This window comes from Labrus bergylta, chromosome 8, assembly GCF_963930695.1.
Source record: "Labrus bergylta chromosome 8, fLabBer1.1, whole genome shotgun sequence".
NCBI classification, from domain to species: Eukaryota; Metazoa; Chordata; class Actinopteri; order Labriformes; family Labridae; genus Labrus; species Labrus bergylta.
The window spans coordinates 2,702,291-2,721,105 of NC_089202.1; the positions used below are offsets into that span (position 1 = coordinate 2,702,291).

The 18,815-nt window shown below is 42.0% G+C and overlaps 1 protein-coding gene across 1 annotated transcript in view; it reads left to right on the top strand.

The window, feature by feature from the left end:
* eif3ea (eukaryotic translation initiation factor 3, subunit E, a) overlaps positions 1 to 18,430 on the top strand; it is a 28,924-nt gene extending 10,494 nt beyond the window's left edge. Inside the window, exons 6-13 of the mRNA XM_020634869.3 lie at positions 927 to 1,052; positions 1,405 to 1,529; positions 5,248 to 5,374; positions 6,525 to 6,626; positions 10,692 to 10,801; positions 16,078 to 16,180; positions 16,986 to 17,120; positions 18,263 to 18,430. Of these exons, the coding sequence (XP_020490525.1) occupies positions 927 to 1,052; positions 1,405 to 1,529; positions 5,248 to 5,374; positions 6,525 to 6,626; positions 10,692 to 10,801; positions 16,078 to 16,180; positions 16,986 to 17,120; positions 18,263 to 18,298 (864 nt within the window). The 3' untranslated portion in view covers positions 18,299 to 18,430. The remainder of the gene's footprint in view (positions 1 to 926; positions 1,053 to 1,404; positions 1,530 to 5,247; positions 5,375 to 6,524; positions 6,627 to 10,691; positions 10,802 to 16,077; positions 16,181 to 16,985; positions 17,121 to 18,262) is intronic.
* Positions 18,431 to 18,815: the final 385 nt, after the last annotated feature.

The following is an 18,815-nucleotide window of genomic DNA, read 5'->3' on the forward strand; positions in this document are numbered from 1 at the left end:
CCATCCGTACCGTGCCAAAGCACACTTAAACGCTAAAGTCCAGTTCGTTTGACCAGTGTGACCGCTCGGTATCATGCTCAGTATTTATTTTTTAATTTATTTATTGCTTTGTCTGATTAAAATGGCTTAAAATAAGCTGTAAAGTAGTTGTCATGTTCTGTGTTTTTCTCTGATGTGCAGACGCGGACTCGACTGCGCGTCTCTCTCTCTCTCTCTCTCTCTCTCTCTCTCTCTCTCTCTCTCTCTCTCTCTCTCTCTCTCTCTCTCTCTCTCTCTCGTCCGCCTGTTTGTAAACTGAGCACGCTTCATAATAACATTAAGCGTGCATGTGTTGTATTAAGACGTTATGTACAAGAGGTAATCGTGCTTAGGCACGGATAGTCCTGTGTAGTGTGACCACGGGCCGCGCCGGCAAGCGGGGGAATGGCGCTGCGGGGGGGCAATCGTGCTTGGGTGCAGCACGGTACGGATGACCAGTGTGACCGCGCCTAAGATGCCTTTGTATTAACATTCAAATATGACATTTCTTACATCAACAGACAGCAAACCTCAAATAAAAACAACGGACGCATTTCAGCACAGAGCCTTTATCAGGGCTTTGTTCGTCATCTATTTTCTTTTTGCGCTCATGCTCCTTTTCTTCTGTTTTGAATTAGGCCGATCCTAGAACCCACAATGCAACAAGAAACATTTACAAAAATGTGGACTACAAAACAATTATCGATTACATTTTTTTTTGTAACCGATTATTATTTAATGCACCCTTAGTGTGAAGCCCTGGTCTCACTGTGTATAGATGCAGGTGTTACTGAATGATGTGCCAAACCGCACAGGAAGACTCTTGATCAGTATTTTGTTGGTCCAGAGACTGTTTTTTTCTGTGTTGTGTTTCTCAAATTATAACAGTACACATATCTGTTCCCAAGGTCCCAGCGACAGACAGGAATGCCCTGAACTCTCTGTGGGGCAAGCTGGCCTCTGAGATCCTGATGCAGAACTGGGAGGCAGCCATGGAGGACCTCACCCGCCTGAGAGAGACTATCGATAACAACGTAAATGCCCCACTTCTCAGAATTTGATACGGCTTTTAGATTCCCTTACATAGACTCTCATTGACATTTCACTCTCAGTACAGCTCTGCTGTGGCATTTTATTCCTAACCCACAAGTGCTCATCTGACTACTTAAGAACTTGGATTAGTGTATGAAGTGGTTGTCTGTATTTGATTGATTGTCCTTTGAGAGGCAAGAACACTTTTATTTTCTATTTCTTGTGTCATTATGCATAAAAGACAACTTTTATATGACTTTTTAAATAGATTTATAATTTTCCATCACTTCTGGTCTTTTTTTCTTTTATAATTTCTTCCTTTTGTCATTTACACTTTGTCTTTGTCCTTTGCAGTCGGTCACCTCCCCTCTCCAGTCTCTCCAGCAGAGGACATGGCTCATTCACTGGTCTCTCTTTGTCTTCTTCAACCATCCCAAGGGCAGAGACAATATCATTGAGCTGTTTCTGTATCAGCCACAGTAAGTCAAATTTTCAATATATTTTAATTTTTTTCATTTGAGTTTCATGTTTCAGTCTCTAGCATATACACCTAGGTTATTGACAGACATTGCTGAATATAACGTGTTTGTAATGAAACTTGAAGACATAAGGGTGTCCAAAGTGAGTATAAATTAGATCTACATTATTCTCATATTGTAAAAGGGGCCAGCAGGGTTGACTTAATGTAACTTTCAGATCCATGTAGACAGAAACAAGCCAGTTTGTACACGTAGTTTAATATTTGTGACCTCTGAACTGGTTATGTGGGCACTTAGTTGAATAGATGGTTAAACGCCATCACCTGTTCTCTATTAGGTTAAAGGAAATACTTGTATTTTTATATGTTGGCCCCATAGATTGTAATTATTAATGGTTAAGCCTGAGTGAAGTCAGCCATCTGTTCCTGCAGGGGGCTCTGGAGGCTCATCGGCAGCTGTTGCCATGTTGGAAATCCTGTCTCAGCCTAACTTTCTGTCGACCTAACGACAGACCTAGAGCCGGAGCTGAGGCGGGGTTTAAGTCTCTTGACGAACCATTACATCTTGCTCACCTGTCAATCATGTCAGCTCTGCGCGTAATTGTGGATAACACGTATCGTTTTCAAAATCAAAACATAGCCGTTTAAAAAAAACTCACCTCCCGTACAGTGTGTGCCAGCGATGACAATAACTAATTAGATATATTTGTTTTTTTTGTACCAGGCTGTTAACCTGTTAATTTGTGCTGTAAAAATGTCTGTCATTTGTATGTGACTTCTGGTGTTCCTGGAGGCAGCCTCAAACAGACACTCTACGAACTGCACTATTTTGCACTTCCTCATTGGCTTAATTTTTCAAGACAGGAGTTTGCTGCTTGCTTGGCCCTCAATGTCGGTCAAATGTCATTCTTCAACTGTAATGCAGCCACCTTCCACTAGCCAGGGCTGTAGACTGGCTGAAGCTCAGGTTAATAAGCCTGTTCTCCACGCTCGGTAAAAGCACTGTAAAAGGAAAGCATCTCATGGGAGCAGCGCAGTTTTGCAGTATTTTGGAGAAAAAATGTATTTGGACTTTGTCAGGCTAAACTGGCAAATGAGCGGAACAATGCATCTTGACGTTCAGCACAGGCAAGAGAACACTAACATACAAGGAAGACCTAAGGCTGGCTATGCTAGCACTGCTAACGTTAGCAACACTTGGCAAACCAAAATACATCGTTTACCCACCGACAATTTGAGAAGAATTGTGCTCAATTTTGACTGTTTTGAGTGTTTTCTGAACTTTAGACTAGTTTAAATTTCCATTTTCCTGACTGAAGAAAGTGTTCGCCTAGTAACATCCTCAATTTGAACGATGAGTGTGTTTATTGGCCTAACTAAAAGAGTCATGACATAAAGTTTACAGGTTTTTGTCGTCTTTTGTTAAATGCAACCTAAACTTGCAACAGTTCCTGCTTTACTTTGATATAATTCTTATTGTTCCACTTGTAAACAAATAGGGGTTACACTGTGTTTAAAATGATGGTAATGTTGCTCTAAGATAAATATTAATGAAAAGAATTTGGTGAATGGTCAGTCATTCTATAACATGGGCTTGATTTAGACACTAATCCTTTGCTTGAATACCACATTTTTGGATGGTGGGCTTCTTCGTGAACCCTGCTGATATTTCTTATGTGGTTTCAGAAGTGTTTTTTTGTGTGGTCTTTTTACTCTCCAAGCCTAGAAGGAGGCCATGTGTATCGCAGATCAGAAACTTTATACTCGGCGTTGTGCACCGCCTATTTTGATGTCTTTGCTCCCTCCCCCTGTTCTGATTGCAGGCTTGTATAATTGTACAGATGACTGAGCTTCACATACATTATGATAGGCAACCACAACACAGCACACTCAAAAGTCTGGTTCCCTGAATTTTACTTGGTTTTTAATTTTATTGCAGATGATTAAGGCGGCCTGCCCAATAATTACTCATGAAAAGCTCACCCAAACATCTGTGTGGACAAACTGAGGTAGTTTTGTGTGCTTTGCAGTTTCACAGTCTAGAAACCTCATGTTTTCCCCACTGAGGCTTGGCTCCTCGTTCCCATCTCTTGACCAGTACTTCCTTTGGCTGAAGTCGTTGACCAGTGGCTGGCCTTCAGCTCCACATTTGACCTCCCTTACCCCTGCAGTCAGCAGATGTTGATCCAAAGACTTGTTTGTGTGTTATTGACGGACTGCACTGACATCAGGAGAAACATTGCTCAGGAATTAAAGCTCTTTCACATTGCTATCTAAAGTGGGGTACGTTTTCTCCTATTACACTTCTCCACTTCTTCTTCTGTTGAGCCGTTCGTACTTCCGCAAAGCGTGAGCACAAAATCCTCACACTCTGACACTGATATTACACCGTTCAATGTAAAAGTTCAAAAGCGTAGGGACAGTGAAGCTTCATAATGACACTGTCTAGGACTCGCAATGTAAAAAGGTAAAAAGTGTGACAGAATAGTCAAATACTAGTATAATGACATATCCCAAGTCAGTTGATTGTATATATCCATCATGTATTTGTTTTCTAGATGAGCTGTGTAATGGGACCACGCTAACCTGTTCCTCCTGATGTTCTCAGTTAGACCCCCCTGAGCTGAGGAAATTTGAGCTCATACTTGACTTCTTGGCTGCATGCCTCAGTAGCATCCTCAGCTAACCAGTGCAGCAACACTTTTTTGTTTCAAAACTCAAAAAAGAGAAAAAAGATAATTTCCTCTACTTGGGGTAGGATGAATGCCCCCCCCCTAGATAAGGTACAGTGACTCATTGCAAGATTGCTTGCCATTGGAGACCCCCCCCACCCACCCACCCACCCAGAGAGTGAGTAGGTGTAAGTTAATCATGAACACAGCACAGACTGTTGCGGTCTTCCACTGGAGTCAAACAACTACAAAGAGAGGGAGGGAGCAAGCTCTCCTAAAACCAGGCTGCCGATAGCTTTGCTGAGCAGCCCACTTGTGTTTTTAGACTCAACATCACTGCTACCACAGGTCCCCTGTCCCTTTAATTGTTTCAACTAATTAAACTGAAGTCAGCTCTCTCTGAGCTCCATGTGTTCCTGTGTTCTTAACTACAGCTAAACCTTAAGGGGCCCACTCAGCTTCCTCTTTTCAGTTTTAATTTGGTCAACTTGGGGTTGAGTGGAGGGCGAAGTTCAGAGGTACTTAAAAACCAATAAGAAGTTTTTTTGCGACAGGCAATACCAATTGATTACCATCTTGATAAGACAAGTTGTCTGTTCCCTGTGTGTGTACAGCCTTAACATGTTCTATTATACAGAACACTGTCTCCAGAGTTGGTGTGGGATTAGATCAGCCTTTAACAGCGTCCCGTCTCTTGTGATCAGGCCTGAGCTAGTTGACCTGTGGTTGAAACAAACATCAGTCCCTGTTGGATTGGGTTTCAGCTACTGGGCAGGTCCCTGCTCACTGATCTATATCTCTTTGCCAGGGTTTCCTTTTCCTCCTCCATCTCACAGGACACTAATGAAAGAGACGGCTTAAGGCTGGGACCTATATCCAGAAGTGAAGGTCCTGTTAGGACATTTATCTGTTTTATCTATAAAGGCTCTTGGACTGTCCTAAATGCCAGCAGCCCAACATGCAGTCAAAATGTTAGATTATGTGTCCCTATAAAGATCGTGTCTTTGCTTACATAGGTCTGATTACTTTCCCCCCCTCTCATTCCAGATACCTCAATGCCATCCAGACTATGTGCCCGCACATCTTGCGTTACCTAACCACAGCGGTCATCACAAACAAGGATGTCCGTAAGCGTCGGCAGGTTCTGAAGGATTTGGTGAAGGTCATACAGCAGGTACCAGACGATTTATTTACCTTCTCTGTATTTACAAAGTCTACACAGTTACGAGGGCATTGCTTTTAGAGCATACGGGGTTGAAACGATAAGTAACTGACCGGGTAACCCAATAGCATTTCTAACACTTCCTTTGAAGTAGTATTGTAGTGCACTGCATGGATGCCTTCTGCAGTAATGACATAAGCTACTCCAGAGATCCAAGCATTGTGTTGGATCAAAGGTGCTCAGTGCTCTATGCTCAGGTCAGCTTAGGACTCTGTCGTCATTTGAAAATGTTCAGTTCAGAATGTGTTTTCACTTAAGTCCCTGTGAGTTGCTTTTTGAGAGAGTTTTCTTAGCAGGTGGATATTTTGACTACATAGTCATAATAGTCAGAGAATGAATTATAGTAGGACTTAATATTAAAGAGCCCATATTTTGCCCTTTTTTGGGTTTCCTATATTTAATCTATGTACCTACTTTTGTACGTTCACAATAGCTAAAGTTCTAAAAAAGTGTCTGTTTTCATGTACTGCTCCTCCTTGCTCCCTCTATGGTCTGAGTCCGTCAGCTACGCTCTGCTGAGCCCCCACTGCAGAGCACCACGTGGGCCAAGTCTGCTCTGATTGGTCTGCCGATCCGCTCTGTCGTTATTGGTCAGTTGCTCAGCACGCGTCTCAGAAATTTCAACATGAGCTGCTGGGCTTGCCACAACGAGCCAATGGACTTAGATCAGTGATCTCACACTGACAATGACGCCACACTGACACATTTTTATCGAGGGGGGCTAGAACCGAATGTTACATGCAGCTAATGCTACAGCTAACAGGAGGACGTAGGAGAAGCCGCGTTTCTGTGGACTTTGAATTTTTGCACATAGATGTGCCTAAACATGCACAGGACACTTGGAAAACACACTAAAGAGCATATAAAACCAGAAAAAGCAGAATATGGGACCTTTAAAGGTCTTCATGTCAGTATGTTTTAACGGGATTGGAAAAAAAGACACATTTCATGATATTTGATATCTGCTGTGTTCGTTTCATTTAAATATTATTGCTAAACATTCTTTAAAAAGTCTTTAAAAAGTAAAGCCACAGAAGTTTAGATACAATAAGAATTGGGTGTATTTTAACATCATTGATATCTTTCTGTTCCATTTTCTTAGGAATCTTACACCTACAAAGATCCAATTACAGAGTTTGTGGAGTGTCTGTATGTGAACTTTGACTTCGACAGTGCTCAGAAGAAGCTCAGAGAGTGCGAGTCGGTGAGTTACCACTTTCCTGCCTCAATTGGTTTTGTTCCTCTTTCCTCTCCCTAACAACACCAACATTTTCAAAGGACCTCTAGTTCCATATCAGACTTGTGAACTTTCAAACATAGTATGGCATTTAAGTGAGTAATTGTGTGATCTCTGTTGCAGTGTTTGTATCTGCTGGACTGCATGGGTAAAAGCCTTTATAGTCCTTGTCTTGTATCATTTTGTGAAATACAGAGATCTTCTTGGACACTGTTTGACTCTGCTATCAGATTTCGATCAGGCCTATAATTGACCCATCAGACTAGAAGTTAAAGCTTTATAAGCCAAAGGCTCCACAGAGGCATGCAGAGATTCATTTTAAGGAGGAAGATTTGTCATTGCTCAACCAATTAGAGCATTTAGTTCAATTTTGGTTTGTAATGGCGACATGTAACGCTTGTCCTTGATGTGACGGTAGATTATGAGTAGTAAAGGTCCTCTTTGTATGCTGATAAATTCTAACACACAAATAAGTAAACACTTCTCCATAGAACTTCAGTCGGAGGACATCTTTGTGAAGGAAAAATCGCTTAAGGACATACTCACACGAGGCAATACATACTGTGCCCAAGCACACTTCATCCCCAAAGTCCAGTTTGTTTTGACTAGTGTGGTACACTTCCTCCTTGGCCCTGGCACGCTTGGAAATGGTGTGCTTCTGCACGGTACAGTTCATGCACAAGCACGTGTACATAACATGGACAGCCTTCCATTATCGAGAAATCCTGGTGTGTTATGGCTATATCTGACCAATATGACTCAAAATAAGCCACAAAGTCAGTAAAGTAGCTGTCTTGTAAACTAATCACGCTTCATGATTACGTCAAGCCATGCATGTGTTGTGTTACGACGTTGTGTACAATGGGGAATGTGGAGCAATCGTGCTTAAGCACGGTACGGGACAACTGGGCCCAGTGCGCCCTAATGCAATGCAACTTTTTTCATCAGTGACTTTCAGCATTTGGAATTGATAAAAGAGTGCATGTATAACTTAATAATAAATAATGTGTTGCGTGTAGCATGTAGCATGTAGCGTACAATAAACACAAAAACCCTTATGAGAGATTGCTCAGGCTCTTAAGACACAATCTGTGAACAGTAAAGAGGGTTAAGAGAGAGCAGGTGTCCTGGCTGGCGTTTTCCACTATGTATATTTTGTACATTTTTTGTTAATTCTTTTGGTACACACTGTAATTTGGTTTTCCCCAGATGACTTTATAAATTCCACTTATAAAGGAATAAGAGGGAAATCTCGGTCTTATTTGGCTGCCGATCATTTGCCTTTCAACGATAAACCTTTAAAATGAAAAACATCTGGCCTCGTCAAATTGCTCTTTCCCAGGAGAATTGTTTATAAATCATGTCAACAGCTATGTGATGGTTCGGTTTTTGTTTCTATCTATTTTTAAGGTAATAAAAGTAGTCTTCACCTTACCGAATCACAATTTAACAACTGAGAACGTTTAAACCAAACTTAGTTCTGCAGACCTGTTTTTCCTTCTTATTTCTTACTAAAAACTTGGGACCATGCTTTGGATTGTTTTCTGACCGTGCCAAGAGAAAATGAGATTTTTCCTGTGCAAAAGCCTCCAGGGGCCATATCCAATTGATGACATGTACTATCAACAATATTATAGGTGTATCCTGTTACAGCTAAGACACGGCACACGCCCCCGATCACTGACCTTGTTAAACACTTGCATGCACTTTTTTAGGAGCTCTCCTGGTTGGGCTTGACCTTGCCTCATGGGGTTCTCTTTACAGAGACTCTACTGTGGTTGAAACAGATGCTCAATCTCAACTACCTCTCAGATCAGAGCCCAAGCTATTCCAGGTGCTTTTAGCACTGGCCTACCTGTCAGTCTTACCAGAGCATGTCCAGTAGGCACAAAAGCCCTCTATTGACCTGCTTCAGTTCACAAGCTGTACTACCACAGTGGGTGGTTCCAAAAAAAAATGCTTCACCGCACCTTTAATGCATTGCAACTGTTAAGGGCTGCAAACATTTTCCCCAAAGGTCTTGTTTGAAGTGAGTAATGCATTTTTGTTCATTGCACAAAAACCTACATGCATGCCTTCAAAAAGCACATTATTTCTGAGGTAAGGGGGGGGGGGGGGGGGTCACAGACTGTGGAGACATTGAGGTAAATGGATACCCCATTGGGATGGGCTCTTGTCTTGATGAGCATTTGTATTGCATCAATTTTGAGCCACTGAGAAGAGTGGCAGCCATCTATTTACTGATTGCTGTAATAGCAAGATATGGGTATTGTTTCAGCCCTCCTGTCCTCAAATCACTGTACCCCTTACTAACTAACAGTTGGGGCCAAGTGCTTTCAAATGGGGGGTTTAGTTTGGTTTAAATTGTCCCCGTTCATACTGTTCAAGTATTTTTTTTATCTTTCCCACTCCTCCCAAGTCTTGAATCATTGTCAGATGTTAGATGCTTGCATGTCAAAGAATGAAAAGTATATGCCTACCTATAGCCAGGCCCTCAGATTGTGCATAAAAGGACTCTTGAAGCCCCTTTCAGAATTGGTTTAAACTTCGTGGTCTGAATCCCAGATGACAGTAATTAGGGTAGTAGTTAACGGTTCAAAGTTTTTCAGCCTTAGATAAGCGTTGTCTTAGTTGAAATGTGCATTGCCTGATAGTGCCATGTAGTTGGGATTTATTGGACCAGAACTGGGGCAGTGTTCTAAGCTTAAGCAAACAGTTGGTCAGTCAAAGAGAACTTTTGAAGATTGAGGCCTGTGATGTGAAATAGCACTCAATGGAGAGTTGGAATGCAGCAAGTACTGAGAAATGGGAGCATTTCACACAGTGGTACCTCTGGGGCCATAGCTGGGTCATGAACATTAACAGTAGATGAATTGGCCATATGCAGTGGTGTTATAGAGTCCAAGCCAGGCTGTATTTCTTAGTGTAACAAGCTACAGGTGATACTGTGCATGGTTGAAAAGACTTTCTCTCGTCTGTGAGTTTATTTGGACTGGCGGTGCTACAATTGTTGGATGACTGTAGCTGAGAAATTTGGCGATCGTGCACAGCAGAGTTGACATTGAAGCACCAGACCAGATGACTGGTGATAAGTCACAGACACTGTGGTCATCTCTGTGGCTGGATCTGTTCCTAATGTACCGTCTCGTGGTGATTTCAGGATTCTACGATTTCTGGTTGATTTGAAGCACCTTGCAGGGCCTTGAATTACTTATACCTCATTCATAAAACTCTCATCTTAAAACCTTTTCATTTATAAAACTGTAGCAAATATGATCCTTCCTTACTCTGACTATACAAGTAATACACTTGACTTTGACTGCATTGAACAGATTCTTTTCAACTGTTTAAAAACAACTCCTCTTTGATTTTATAAATACCGATGCAGCAATACTTTAAAGATATACAGTGCTCTATAATATCAGTTAATTATTAACAGTAACTGATTACCTGTATCAAAGTTAACGTCATTGTTAACGGATTAACCCTTTTCATGAAGTTACATTTTTCTATTAAGCGTGCCCAAGTCTGGTCACATCGACAACAGTTAAATTGCCCAAGAAGTGGTTGTTGGTGGGATAAGGTTGGACAGCTTTCAAAAGGGGCAGCTGTGTCTCAGTAGTAGAGTCCGTTGTCTATCAACTGGAAGGTCGGGCTTCCAATCCCTGCTCCGGCAGAGTGTCCTTGGTGTGAATGTGACATGTAGTGTCAGAGCGCTTTGATTGGTCAGAAAACTAGAAAAGCGCTATACAAGTCAATTCACCATTTAAAAGAATAAAGCATTATGAGAGGTTATACTGGTACTAACTTGCAGTGAATGAATACATGTATCCTGTACTTACCTTTTTAGGACATTCTTCACTTAATAATTTTGAACACTTATTCACAGAACAGATTAATACTCCTGTGATTGCCTTGCAAGATTTCAATTATCGCAGAATCACTATTTTGATATTGTTATTACGGGCCATATATCATGTATCCAATCATATTGTGCATTAGCCACTACTAATAGATGTTTATGTGTCTCAGGTTCTCGTGAATGACTTCTTCTTGGTTGCTTGCCTTGAGGATTTCATTGAGAATGCCCGCCTCTTCATCTTTGAGACCTTCTGCAGGATCCACCAGTGCATCAGCATCAAGTGAGTCATCAATCCAATCCGACATGCGACTAACATTTGACATTCCTCCCAGGTGTTGATTTCCTTAAACATTTAAGTTCTGATCATGTTGCACAGCAGAATCTCAGACAGCCATCCCCGAGGACTAACAGGAAGTCCTTTTTTGCTGTCAGAAGACTTAGTAAGCAGTCTGTCAACAGGAAGTAAGAACATGGTTTTAGTGATAAGTGGAATTTTCCTCACAGATAAGTGTTTATTGCTCCCTCCACACAGAGAAATGCTGACCCAAAACATCTCAAGGATTAAGTGTTGTGAGTTTTAACTGCTTCCAGGTCTCCACAGTTTACTCTACTCACTAAAGTTTTAAAACCACCTGTCCAAGGCCAAATCATGAACCGTTTTCTCCCAGGAAGAGGTCAGGGTTTAGACAGCCTGCGACATTTCCAACTGCTGTTACATGCAGGAACCTTTCAGGGCCTTTACTTTGGGTGAAAGGAGTTCAGAGGGTTTTGTAGGACTTTATTGACTCCCAATTTAAAACCTAGTTAAGTTGCATTCAAATAAAATTGACTTTGGATGCTTCCCTAAAACCAAGAAATTTAGTCAAAGCTAATTATAGTGGAGAGAAGAAAAAAAAAAAAAAAGATTATAGTAATTGTCTCTAATTAAGAGAGATTATAGGATTTGGCTGCCTTTTTCCATCAATTTAAGAGTGACAAAGACGGAGAAAAAGCATTCATTAATATCCGCCAATAATCCTTATCTTTGTAGCAGTGACTTTACGCATTTAGCTGTATCAAATTGCTGATGAAAGGTAACACAGAATGTATTGTTTGTTTATTATTAATGCACTACACACATTTCCTACTGCTTTCAGAAAGCTGTCTTCGAGGTATATTACCCGTTGGGCACATTGCGATGGCTGAACATTTGACAGAAGGTCTGCATTTTAAACACAGTCCACAAACACATGATGATGTATGGAAAGAGGGAATGAATTACTTTTGTTGACACGAAAATGATTGCATCGACTGTTATATAGAGCCGTGGAGGTCTGTAGTCAAGGTTGAACCTTGGAACATGATCAGGCCCTGTCGAAATCTCCTGTTGCAGATTGTCTGGAATTGATTAGGAGTCCTGGTTCTTTTTGGCAGACTGACTGCAATTGGATCCATTTACTTGTTAAAGACCACAAAGGTTAGTGGTCACACAGAAAGAGGAAGTCGAACGGTGATTTTTCTACTTTTCACCTTTTTTCTACGTCCCGGGCCCTCGGTAAATTGAGGTCTCTGAAGCAGACGCAGCATATCAGGGCAGTTTCAGGGATTTCCATGTTTATTTTTGTTGGTGTTATGACGAATGACAGAACATGTCTATTTTTGAAAGACACCCAAATTCCAAGTCATTAGTCCTCTACCCGAAGCCCTCTGCACCCAAGCGTGGACCCAAATGAATTTGATGGCTGTTTTTAATGAGGACATTTTTACAGCTGTTGGCCATGATGGTTTCACAGATATTTAGCTCGCCGTTTGCCCACAGCTCAGGACACAAAAGTCGACCAGAAGTTGGCGTAATTGAGTTATTTTATGCAACAAAGGCTTATGTAAAACTTACTGTAGGCAGTGAAAGTGGGATTCAGCCTGCACTTGTAATTGAATACACACATCTTTTGGTCTAGACTTTTCAGTGTCCTGAGTGTGTTTCCAATTGAGCTTTGTTTCCCCCGTTTGATTTAAAGGCTTTATTTCCTTTGTCCTTCCATGCATGTCTCAGTGGAGGGGTTCTGCTTTGACCTCAAATGCACACTTGTAGAGAGTAAGAGTAAATGCTTCAGACACATGATGATTTGGGCAGTTTTTCCCCTCAACACAAGGTAGTATTTGTACACAACAGCTCCCTGGTAGTTGGAAAGAGTGTATTGTGTATTTGGATGTAACACTGAAGATCTTTCCACCTCACAATTGAGTCATTAAAAATACCACACGATCATTTCGGTTTCCCCGAAAATCAATTTTACCCCGAGCCGAAAGCGAGGTTGCTCCAAATGGCTTGCAGTCCCAAATGCTATCATATGTTAGTGTTTAACAATGCATTCATTTCAGAGCAGTCATGTTAAGAAGGGGTTTACTTTTGAGAAGGAAGCCCCCTAAATTCTCCTCTAACAGACTTAAACCTCAGTGCATGACCTCCCTCTTCATGTGTGAGGTTGGTATTGTGACCCAAAGGAGTCCCCTAGCCTGAAGTCGAAAGCTCTGGAGCCAGAGTGAGGAAAGGGTCGAAATGAAAGTGATCCCCTCTCCCCAAAGGAACAGGATCATGGTTGTGTAAAACAAAACCAGTCATAGAGGCTGTCTACTTGGCTTTAGGGCCAAAGGATGTCAATAGTGTAGGTTGTTTAAGTCAGACCCATTCCCTGCTCCCCCCCCTCACATCTCCCTTCTTGTCTTTCTTTTTCCTCCCTTTTTTTTCCACTTCAAGGTTTAAGTAGTGTTAGTTGCTGTACACCTCACAGAGAGACAACGAAATAAAGTAAAGTTAAACCCTCCTCTGATATACAAATGTCCTTCCTGGGAGAAAAACATTGCCAGATTTTCTTTTATAAATTAGATTAGAGGATTTGGCGTGTACAGGTCAAGGCCCTGGGCCTTTTGGGGCACTCTGTGTTCCTGTGTTTTCCTGCACAGATCACGTTTAGAGGGGTTCGGGGTTAGCTCAGCTCCCCGGCGAGGAAACCAGATCATGTTTGTTTTGATCATCATATCTGACCTGGACTTGACTGACATGTGCCCCCACTTTACTGAGTTGCCAAACAAAATACCCAGCACCCCTGCGCAGCAATCACTTAATCACATGGCTAAAATGGGACCCAATAACAAATTTGATTCTAATTAGCTTTAGATGACTTGATTCTTAGGCAAATACACGAGTGTGTTTTTAAATGAGTGTAATGGAGGGTTTTCTTCGTGGGTGTTGTCTGTTTTTGTTGCATATCATTGAATAGAATGATATAGAGTTGAACATTTGCTCTACATTAGCACGATTTAGCCCTGCTGACTAGAATCCTTGATGTTAATAGCGTCAATGTGTGATCACCGACATGTGTTATCCATCTCAACTTTAACTTGCGTCATTACACGGCTGACACGTTTCCAAACTTGTTAGGCTCCCAATAATGATCCATAGGAGCAATTTCATTGTCAGGCATAATTTTCTTCAGATTCTGATGACCTGGAATGTAATCTGCTGTCAAGCAGAGCAGTAGTAGTAGTTTGTTAGTGTGTAAGTGACGGGTCCATCTGACTCATTGTATCCTCTCTCCCTCCTGTGAGCTGCAGAGATACACATCATCTCCCAACTCAAGCTTTTCTGTCTCATTATTCGCGTCCTTCATCACTTCACTGTGGTGAAAGTGTTGAGAGATATGCACTGTCACTTGGAGACCAAACTCTGTTTTGCTTATTATGCTGAGGTAATGTTTGTTGTTTATGCTTTTAATGCCCAATCCAGACACACTGACATCATTCCACTTCCCTCCTTTATGTGGTTTTGCCACCATTTGACCGGCAATCATGGGTTAGAAAGCGGTAGTCTTTTCTTTCTTTTTTTTTCATCTTGAGGTAAGACAGCCATTATCACTAATCCTAAATTAGATTGCTTTCCAACAAAATAATCTTTTTCAAGAAGTCCAACTCTTAAAAAGTGTGGTGTGAGAAGTGGTGTGGGCTGCCCAAATTCTAGCTTCCTCACTGAACGAGTCTCACAAAATATGATGAATGGACCAGGAAGTAATAATTAGTAGAGTAAATTGTTTTTATATAGGCTGTTATTTTCTACAAACATACAATGACTAATGTGCACGTACAGTATTTCATTACGGATGTGTTTTTGTAAGGTTTTTAGGGGGTGGGGGGTTCATGCTTTTGACATGAGAGGTAGGGTTGCTGTAGTAATTGTGGGCAGTGCACAGAGGGGTTGAGGATATTTATTGGGGCCCTTATATGAAATGTGGTAGGCGTGGAGGGAGATGGGGTCAGACAGAAGGAAGGGGGCAGGAAATGTAGGGGGAAGGGGGTATCGGGGGGGGGGGGGGGGGGGGGGGGGGGTGTCTAGTTATGTTGAAAGTCACAAGGGAAGCCAGCTGCACTGGGGAAAGCTTTGGATCAAAGAATACCAGCCACCCTCGTACGTCCCCTCCCTCTACTGTGACACATCCACGTCTAGCTGTATCAAAGAGCAACCTGGCTTTCATTTAGAGGGACGGTCAGTGTTTGGACCACTGTCATGAAGCCCTCTAACAGAGAGAGAGAGAGAGTCCTGAACGGAGGTACCTCAAAAACGCACAAGCAACCACAGAGGCTCACAACATGGGGAATTTGACTTATTCATTTAAGTCTGTAAATCAAACTTACATTCGTGGAGAAGCTTCTTGTTTTTCACGGTTTAATTCAATCAATCAATCTTTATTTGTAAATCCCCAATTCATGAAAAGTGTTACCTCAAGACACTTTGTAAAATAGCAACTAAGATCTATTACTTGCTTTTTCTAAAGACCCAGCGTTAATCCATCATGAGCGTAGCACTTAGCAACATTTAGCAAAAGTTACAGTGGCAAGAGAAAGCTTTCAAGAGGCAGACATCTTGGGCAAATCCAGGCTCATGATGAACAGCCATCTACTGAAACTGCCCTAGTTAACAGAACATGTTGGCCATAGATTTACACTGCTGGATGCCATAAGTGGCATGTCGTTTGGCATTTGATTAGCAAACTCCATCACAATGTAATTAAGTGTTAAATAAGCGCTATTTGGCACCATGTATATGTAATGATACAGCATTACAGCAACACGGCCCAGTTCTAGAAGTCATCTTACCTTGAGCCAACCACCTGCAGAGACTGTGATTTAAAACACCCTGTGCAGATAGCCTCTTATTTTACTTAAGTAATACTTCTTCAACATGTGTCATTTTTTTATTTCAAGTATGACATATTGTTTTATAAATTCAGTTTTTCATAATATTGTCAAGACTTTACTAGCAGCTGAATTAGCTCAACCTCTTCTTCTCTTCAGCTTCACTTTAAGGTCAATGCTTATCTCATCTTGCTTAAGTGCTTACAGTGATGCTTCGGTTTACTGTTTTCATCATTAACCATCTTAATGTAGTGTGTTAGCATGTTTACATTGCCCTCAATACTTTTGAGGCCCTAGAGCAGTGTAATACAAGTCCCATGTCGTAAGAATGGTTCAGTCTCCTTCATACTCATGTTAGAGCCCCCTCTGTCTCTGTTTCTCTGACAGCATGCTAGCAGACAAACTCAACATGTCCCCTGAGGAAGCAGAGAGATGGATCGTCAACCTCATTCGCAACGCCCGGCTGGATGCAAAGATAGACTCCAAACTGGTGAGGCCTTTTTTGTTTTCTTTACCCTTCAGAAGTTAGCTCATAACTTGACAAATTCATTTAAATCTGTTTATCCAGCCATTTGTTTTGAATTGTGAACAGTGCTGTTAGTCATGTCGTTCTTTTTGTTGCTCCTCCTGTTTTATTTATGTCCTTTTTTATTATTATTGAAGAGGACGTTATAAGGCAGTAGTTCACAAATTTTCAGTTTGTGAAACCCAAAGTAAGGGTGACAGAGACTAGCATATTAAGGAATATATTGTAATAGACAGCCACACCTCATGTCACTTGACCATGTGGTTTTATTTTAAATTGAACTACTTTATGTATCTTTTATACCATATTGGTACAATATACAGCATTAAATTATTTTAAATTTGTATCAGTTGTCTTTGTTTTTATTAGTTTTTTAAGGTGTCCTGCGACCCCCCTCTTAGAGGCTTGCACCCCCCCCCCTCCGAAGGGTCCTAACCCCCACTTTGGGAACCACTGCTCTAAGGACGTTACCATAATATTTCACCCTTGTTATGTTCCCCTTCCTGAGGCACCATGTTGAACCTGCATGCTTTAGCATACACATCACAACAGCTCTCTGTAATCAGCAAATCACAGCCCAGTCCTGGAGAATGACATAGAATTATGGAGATATTCTTACAGTACATGTGAACGGGACCCGAGCAGCCTTTGATTGGTGTTGGTAGGGTGGTGTTTCTGCAGGGTGACGTGTCTGTAAGACCAAATTTGAGGGGCTTATTGGTTTTATTGTTGATGTTTTCAACTTTTTTTTTCCCCTTCATATTTCAAGGGCCATGTGGTCATGGGAAACAACGCCGTATCACCTTACCAGCAGGTGATTGAGAAGACCAAGAGCCTTTCGTTCCGCAGCCAAATGTTGGCCATGAATATTGAGAAAAAGCAGGCCCACAGCAACAAGGCTGAGGTGAGAAATGCACATACTGTACATACAGAACGCACACAAACCAGCACCCACACTGTGCACTGGTGGAACCCTCCCTTACACCATCGGATTGCTAGAAGGTCAACACAAACACAGGGCAGTTCAAAGCTTCTCAAATGATCAGCCATGAACAACAAGGGGAAAGAATGTTGATGAACAGCCATCAACAAAAGCTCTCTTTACACGAAATAAGCCAGTAAGAGCAAGTTTAACAGAGCTAACGCTTTCATCCCTCCATTGCTCTTCAAAGGCCTAATGACAAGGTAGATTCCAAACAACCATAAAACGATGCCTGAGCTCTGTGACTCAGCTCAGCAGCGTAAATAAAGTGGACCCTCACACTGGCTTTGGGTGAACATTACTCAAAGCCTGGAGTTCCCTGCACTTAGGACCTGTTGCAGATGTCTGGCTCAGGGTCCAGTCATCCCATTTAAGTGTGTTTTTGATGTTGACCTTGTGCATTTTAGTGGTATGTAGACCCTTCAAGCCTTCATAATCACGCACATCCTCTGAACTGGAGCTGTGAGCTGTGAGCCGTGAGCCGTGAGCCGCACACACTCCGCAGAGACACGCATGTGTGTCATAGTAGATTGATGGCTCGGATCCCTCAGCGGACACCTGACAGCACCAAGGCCACAAAGTTACAACAGACATGTTAATGTTCACTTTTTTAACTGTGCAGCTCTTAAGAGGCTATCTTTTGATGTGCTCAATTACCCTCCTCCTGATTGTTTGAATATCTGCAGCAGGAGTGCAGCCATAACCCTGCCCTGTAAAAAAAAAAAAAGCAACCCCCCCCCCATTAAGGAGTTTTTGTAATTAGACAACAGAGGCTGCAAACAACTCACAGAGCACCATTACATCCTGCTGTCCTCAAGGCTACAAATCACTTGCATATCGAGAACATTTACTGCCTGCCATCTGGGCTGACTGCTTGGAGTCCCTGTCAACTCTCACAGCCACCCAGAGCTTACCAACAGAACACACGCATTACACACTGCTACGAGGAAAACAACAGCACTTAACTGCTCGCACATGTACCTCAACAACAAAATGTACTTTTCATCAGTTGACGTGATCTTGCATGGTCTTAATCCAACATTTCCTTCATGCTTTTCTTCCAGACACCAAACTGGGCAGGTCAGGAAGCTGGATTTTAGTGACACAACGAAGATGGACCCGTCTTACTCATTGTATGACTTGTTTTTTTCCACACTTGACTCGGAGCACAGTGCTGCTTTTGCACTTGGTTCAAGTCATCACCAGTTCAATAAAAGTGACCAACAAAACCATTCTCACCCATGATTGCCTTATTTCTGGACATTACAAACAGTGGTTGAGGTTTCAGTGGTCAGCCTTTTTTTTCTATCAGTAATACTTGATGAAGTTTTAATGTGCACATTGAGTCACCGAGTGGGACAGTTAAGACTCCTGCGTGTGATGCGGCTCATGTGTGCGCTGTAATGATGAATGGCTGTTTAGTCTGTCGGTTTTATGGTGTTTTAGTGGTTCGCTTCACCGTGGCAGACGTCTCGCTGAGTGGGACGTCAGCCGGAGGGGGCGAACAAAGGTGATGTACAGTTACCAGTGGTCACACACTCTGCCAGTCATCCTTCCCATCCGAGGACATGAGGGAGCCATAAAGAACCATTAGCCAGACGGACACAATCTTTTAAA